Source organism: Capsicum annuum, chromosome 6 (assembly GCF_002878395.1).
Source record: "Capsicum annuum cultivar UCD-10X-F1 chromosome 6, UCD10Xv1.1, whole genome shotgun sequence".
NCBI classification, from domain to species: Eukaryota; Viridiplantae; Streptophyta; class Magnoliopsida; order Solanales; family Solanaceae; genus Capsicum; species Capsicum annuum.
Window position 1 is genome coordinate 635,437 of NC_061116.1, and position 6,791 is coordinate 642,227.

General features: G+C 33.4%; 1 protein-coding gene across 2 annotated transcripts; it reads right to left on the bottom strand.

The window, feature by feature from the left end:
* Positions 1 to 209: 209 nt before the first annotated feature.
* LOC107855131 (probable polygalacturonase) lies at positions 210 to 5,309 on the bottom strand. Of its 2 annotated transcripts, none has more exons than XM_016700130.2 (6): positions 4,903 to 5,309; positions 2,917 to 3,234; positions 2,189 to 2,309; positions 1,924 to 2,098; positions 1,753 to 1,823; positions 210 to 1,308 (listed from the first exon to the last, which is right to left on the bottom strand). In XM_016700130.2, exons 1-6 carry the CDS (start codon positions 4,912 to 4,914, stop codon positions 635 to 637), a joined length of 1,371 nt encoding a protein of 456 aa, XP_016555616.1. In that variant the 5' UTR covers positions 4,915 to 5,309; the 3' UTR covers positions 210 to 634. The 2 variants fall into 2 exon arrangements, with proteins under 2 accessions (XP_016555616.1, XP_016555617.1); XM_016700131.2 differs by lacking the exon at positions 4,903 to 5,309 and adding an exon at positions 3,917 to 4,150.
* Positions 5,310 to 6,791: the final 1,482 nt, after the last annotated feature.

Here is a 6,791-nt window from a genome sequence, read left to right on the forward strand (position 1 = left end):
GATAAGATGATACAACCTTCAGAAAATTGCAGTTTGATATCTTGAACACAAGACGTTGTGGACTATGATTACTTTCCAATTCAATTCAAATGACAACATAATTATCTCAATTACAAATCTTGACATAATTTCTACTAATGTTGATAGGACAACATTAAGTCACCTCAAAAGACAAGGTGTGCAAGTAAAGGTAACATGATACAAGTGACTTCAAAGAAAAAGAAAATCCAATTTGATTAACTTCAACTCACTTTGTGTACTAACAACTCTTTTCAATTCAATCAAACAAACAAAAAAAAGTTGCTATTTCAACAATGACAATCAACTATAACACCCTTTCTTTGCTGCCTATTTTACAAATGTAAGACAAATCGACAAAAAACTCAAATGAACAAATGACAGGAAAAGAGCAACTCATCTGGATTAGCTGCACTATCAAAACTTTTCCTCTATGTGAATGAAGAAACCGACGCTGTACACAGACGACAATCAGCGATCTCAGGCAACTTTGATGTCCACTTGCAAAAGCACGAGACTGAAGATTCTGCATTGCATCTTATTGGAGAATTGTACACCATAACCGGAAGTTGAAATGTGTCTCATTGTATAGTTTCAATGAAATGAATTGTTACACTTACGAAACTGCAACTTGACTATAAACGTGGTGTAAGAGGGAGAAGCAAGTTGTAGTAGTACTAGAAAATGAGCTCTGCAGCTCAGGACATGGTTCAGGAGACACATTTTGAGAAGAACCGGATACATCGGAGCATAGCCATGGTGTAGGGTTGGAAGAAATGAAAAAGGTAACGTTTGATAGACATATTGAAGTAAAAGGAGAATCAGATAATCCAGTGAAATTTCCTGCGATGGAAACATTTGTGCCGACAATGTCCTTAAAGGTGATGCAACTAACAACTGGAAGTGCAGAAGGAACAAATTTCTCGTCCGGATGAGAATCACATTGACCAGTGGCCTCAACACCTACTTGCACATTCGCCATAACTACATCCATAACGAGAATATCTTTGATATAACCACCCCTTCCTCTTGCCGTCTTCAGCTCAATCCCAAAAAGGGAGTCATGCAAGTAAACATGCTCCACAAACACATTGGAGATACCACCAGACATCTCACTGCCAAAAGCCATTCCAGCGCCTGCAAAAGACTGCAGCCTAACCCCTCGAATATGGACATTGGAAGTAGGTTTCCCATAGGAAATACCGTACTCGTCCCAACCACTTTTCAGAACAACAGCATCATGACCCATGCTAATGTTACTGTTCTCAATGCACACATGCTCGGAAGAATCTGAAAATGCATACAAGGTCTCAGATTACTTGGAATAAAAGTTGCAAGTACCTCTAAGATTTCTAATACAGAACAAACAAGAAACAACTGCATTATGTTTCAGTAAAATCTGGTTTAAATTATTCTCATCCATCAGCTCAAAGTAAAAAGTCAGAGTTAAGGCTCATGTGTACCTCCATCTTTAATTAATTGTCATATACACGCTCGTGTGTGTACATTAATTTATTAAAAATCTGTTTCTGTTGTGCTGCACAAAGCTGGTATTGTTTGATGAACCGAGCAATATCAGGAAACTATTCAGTTCTTTCTCTTTATTAGCGTCAATTTTTCGGCTCTTGGACGTTAAAAAGTGCTGGCTTGTTGGATGTACCACTTAAAACACGTTTCAGATGCTCAAAGTATTCAAAGTAACAAAGGTAAGAACAAATTTTTATTCAAACCAACCTGGGACTACCCCATAGGTATATGGGGAGTTAGCTGGAGAATGGATCGATATGTTCTGAACCACAACATTACTGCAAAGAATGAAAATTTCAAATTAATTAGAGAAGCCCAGATCTTATCACAACCGAAGCTTATACTGAAAAGCTTTTCTCACAGAGATAATGAACTTACCTGCAATAAACCGGGTGAATATTCCCGGCCGGAGCATTCAGGAAGGTCAAATTTGAGACGACAACATCTTTGGAGCTAACAAATTCTACTAGGTACGGTCGAGAATAATTTAAAGAATGGGCACTGAACTGCTCCCACCATATAGAACCCTGGCAGTCAACAGTTCCATTATTACCTGCACGAGCAATTGGCATAAGTTGGCTAAATGCGAGGACAAAAACATAAACATCAAATTAGTAGATCAATACAAGAAAGGAATTCCTGCCTGTTATCACAACATCAGTTAAATTATTTCCAAAAATCAAGCTGCGATATCTTCCACTTTGTGCCTCGCTACCTCGGCCATAAGAGGGTAAAGCTTCAATTATATCCCAATGAGAATAATCCTGCATTGCAAAAACATATAAACGACATGTGTATATATCCAATGCATATGTAGATAGGTTGAGACCTGAAGTCAGTCCGCATCATCATAACGCATCTACAAACTCTAAAATTTGATTATTAGGAGGTTATGACAAGTTGTGGTCTACCCCTTCCACGATAGAATACGTATCACCTTCCCTGTTGGAGTTACCTTAATGTAGACTTCAATGTATTTTATAGCCACTAAACCATAACACCTCATCATTAAGTGCTACTAGTTCTCATTCTAATCATTTCTCCCTTCTTTTTTCGGATGATCGTGGTGTTTCGGCAGCTTGCACGCACCTCCCACCAGCACAGGCACCGGGTAACTCTATTTACCATGGCTTGGACAGATGAGAAGAAGCCACCTAAATTTCTCCCTCCACTGGGATTTGAACCGAAGATCTCATGGTTCTTAATTCACCCACAACTAGGCCACACCCTCGAGTGCCTCATGATAATCGTTTCATTTCCAAGAACTAATGCTTCGGCTATTGTGAATACAGTAACAGCCTTAATATTTCCATGAACACACAAAAAAAATTCTAAACAAGCAGGAACGTCACAACCAGTCCAGGGGCTAACCTTTGATCCCAGAATAATGGCTTCTTTTTCGAGGAAGAGTGTGAGGTGACTGGTAAGCTTTATGCTTCCGGTCAGCCACCTGCCAGCCGGAACATAGAGTTGTGCTCCACCTTTGTCAGCAAAGGACTTGAGATAGAAAATGGCATTCTGGAAGGCCAGAGTATTTAGAGTCTCCCCATCACCCACAGCCCCAAAGTCCAACACTGACGCACTGTGAGGTCGGGGTTTCAGAGGCTTGTTGAATTTGCATTCTCCGTCAAATTGAGCTTCAGTATGTTCAATACTATGACTTAATGCCAACAACAAAATTAGCACTGCCTGGAAAAGATAAAAAGAGGGGACGGTAAGTCTTTCAGTATCTAGACACTTACTACTGCTAGACAATTCATATATTGTAAGTCAATCTCTTCAACAATCAATAATACATATGCAAGCAAGAGATTTACACAAGGAGATGTGCATAGCATGGCCGTTAAAAAGCTACCAACACAATATCAGTGGTATCATGTCCTCCAACATTATATAGAAATTCTTCAACTCTAGCATTTCTCCAAGATTAAAGACTAAGAAGAAGAAACACCAAGTCTTGTTGGCCAAATTTATAGGTTAAATAGTACTTTGTCAACATTCTATAACGAGTAAGTTTGAAAAGCCTCAAGTATTGTACAAAAGGGCTCCTATCAAATGAAAATGACAGAAAGGATTTAGACGAAACCATTAGAAAGAGCTCAACTAGATCAAATCTCTTTTTTCATTTTCACGAAAAGTAACTTTCACTTGTAGCAAGTAACTAAGCTTTTAACAAGCTTAGGTACATAAATTCACAAGCTTTTCATAACTGAAAGCAGTAAGCAACCAATTGTATATCAGCTGCCGCTTCATATCAGATCCCTCAATCAATATTTATGAGCTAAAGAGCAGCCCGGTGAACTAAAGCTCCCGCTATACGGGGGATCCCGGAAAGGGCCGGATCACAAGGGTCTATTGTACGCGGCCTTACCAGCATTTCTGCAAGAGACTGTTTACACAGCTTGAACTCGCTCGCGACCTACTCGTCACATGGAAGCAACGTTGCCCGTCACTCTAGTCTCCAAGGCTTCCCTTATAATCAATATTTATGAGCTAAAAACAAAAATATAAACAACCTCACTTACCAAACAAGTACACTCTTGGAATTGCAAACAAATCCTAAATCTTGAGACCAACTACTTATCTTCTTGAAAAAAGACAATGTGGACCAAATCATACAAACCCAATTCCCAGATCAAGTAAATCTCTAAAGAAATAGTCATAACAACCAATTTAAGAACACCCAAATAAACAAATTCCACAAAAATGATGAAAACTCCATTATAAGTACAGTACAAAAAGTAGCTCCAAGATTCAATTTTTAGCACAAATTTTGCAATAAAATTGAATACCCATTACTAAAAACACATCAAAAAGTCAATTAACAACAATAATAAAGATGAACAAAACTCCATTATAAGTACAGTACAAAAAAAAAAAAAGTAGCTCCAAGATTCAATTTTTAGCACAAATTTAGCAATAAAATTGAATACCCATTACTCAAAACACATCAAAAAGTCAATTAGCAACAACAAAATAAAGATGAACAAAACTCCATTATAAGTACAATACAAAATAAAGTAGCTCCAAGATTCAATTTTTAGCACAAATTTAGCAATAAAATTGAATACCCACTACTAAAATCACATCAAAAAATCAATTAGAACAAAACTCCATTATAATTACAGTACAAAAAAAAAAAGCTCCAAGATTCAATTTTTAGCACAAATTAAGCAATAAAATTAAATACCCACTACTAAAATCACATCAACAAAAAAAATTAACAACAACAAAAATTGTAAAAAAAAATTATAATACTCATTTTCTCGAATTAACATATGCTTGCTCATGTAATTAAAATTGACCAAAAAAAAAATACTTGTAAAAAAAAAAAAATTAAAAAAAAATCTTACTTACTGGACACTTCATGAATCTTTATCTTTTCTTCACAAAAAATGTATATAATCCTCCTCCTTCTTCTTCTTCTTCTTCTTCTTCTTCTTCTTCTTCTAAATTTTACACTATAGAGTGAAGAGAGAGACAGGGGGTTGTATAATTGAATTAATGCTAATGATTAGTGGTAAATAAAAAATTGCTCCGTTTCAAAATAAATGATCTATTTTAAAAAATATATATATATATCTTTTATAACACTTTAATTTTAATTTTTACGTGATATATTTACAATTATAATAATTTAAGATCAAAAAACAATTTTTTGAAACAAAGAGGAGTATATAAGATGCATGTTAGGATTTTAGGAAATATTTTTGGGACTCCATTATTTTGTTTTTAGTGGAAATAAGTCAATTTAATAATTTATGAACCAAACCAATAATGCAACAACTACAATAATATACATCATATATGTAAAGTAAAATATATGTAGACTTTATTTCTATTAATTTTGTAGATAGAAAAATTATTTTTGATAAATCATCAGCTTCAGAAAATACATAACGTATACACTTGATTATAGTTAAGTGTGTATGTATTTTGCGACTAAATCAATAATGCCACAACAATAATAATAATATACACCATATATGTAAAGTAAAATAGACGTATATATTATTTCTATTATTTTTGTAGATAAGAAAACTATTTTCGATAAATCATTAACTTCAGAAAATACATGACGTATACACTTGATTATAGTTAAGTGTGTATGTATTTTGTGACTAAACCAATAATGCAACAACAACAATAATATACACCATATATGTAAAGTAAAATAAATGCAAATATTATTTCTATTATTTTTGTAGATAAGAAAATTATTTTCGATAAATCATCAACTTCAGAAAATTCATGACATATACAATTGATTATAGTTAAGTGTGTATGTATTTTATGATTAAATCAATAATGAAAAAGAAAAAAACAATAATATACATCATATATGTAAAGTAGAATATATGTAGATATTATTTCTATTATTTTTGTAGATAAAAGAACTATTTTTGGTAAATCATCAGCTTCAGAAAATGCATGACTTATACACTTGATTATTGTTAAGTGTATATGTATTTTGCGACTAAACCAATAACGCAACAACAACAATAATATACGCTATATATATAAAGTAAAATATACATAGATATTATTCCTATTATTTTTATGGATAAAAGAATTGATTTTCGATAAATCATCACCGTCACAAAAATGCATGATGTATATACTTGATTATAGTTAAGTATGTACGTATTTTGCGACCAAACCAATAATGCAACAATAACAATAATAATATAAGCGATGTAATTTTATAAGTTGGGTTTAAAGAGGTTAAAATATAGTGAGATCTTTTTCGAATATCTTGAAATATATGCTTATTTGGTGTCCTAAATTAAAACACCCAAATAAGATAGTACTCTCTCCGTCTCAAATTATGGATCATCATTTTTTTTTTAATCCGTTCCAAAATAAGTGTAGTCTTTCCTTATTAGGCAACTTTTTAAAGGCACAATTACCCTTTTACCCTTATTGGTCCCACTTAATTAAAAAAAAAAATATGGACACATTTTTTAATAAAGGATAATTTGGTAAACTTTACCAAGTTTTTCCTTTTTTCTTAAACTTCGTGTCTGGTCAAATGGCGACACATAAAATGAGACGGAGAGAGTATATTTTTTTTCACCATATTTATTAAGGATAAGTTAGATAAAATTATATACATTTTAGCTGATTGAAAGTAAATTTACCTGATCAACTATCATAAGAATAACAAAATTAATATAGTTTGTCAATGTTAGAGGGACTAAAATTATTGTTTTGCTTAAAAGGTAATTACATACATTACTTGTAAT

What these genes read in the sequence shown, in the direction of transcription:
- LOC107855131 (XM_016700130.2), bottom strand. An exon ending in CCATTATTCTGGGATCAAAG is followed by an intron (nt 2,310 to 2,916) that starts GTTAGCCCCTGG and finishes TTTGCAATGCAG; the next exon opens with GATTATTCTCATTGGGATAT. An exon ending in TACCTATGGGGTAGTCCCAG is followed by an intron (nt 1,309 to 1,752) that starts GTTGGTTTGAAT and finishes ATGCATTTTCAG; the next exon opens with ATTCTTCCGAGCATGTGTGC.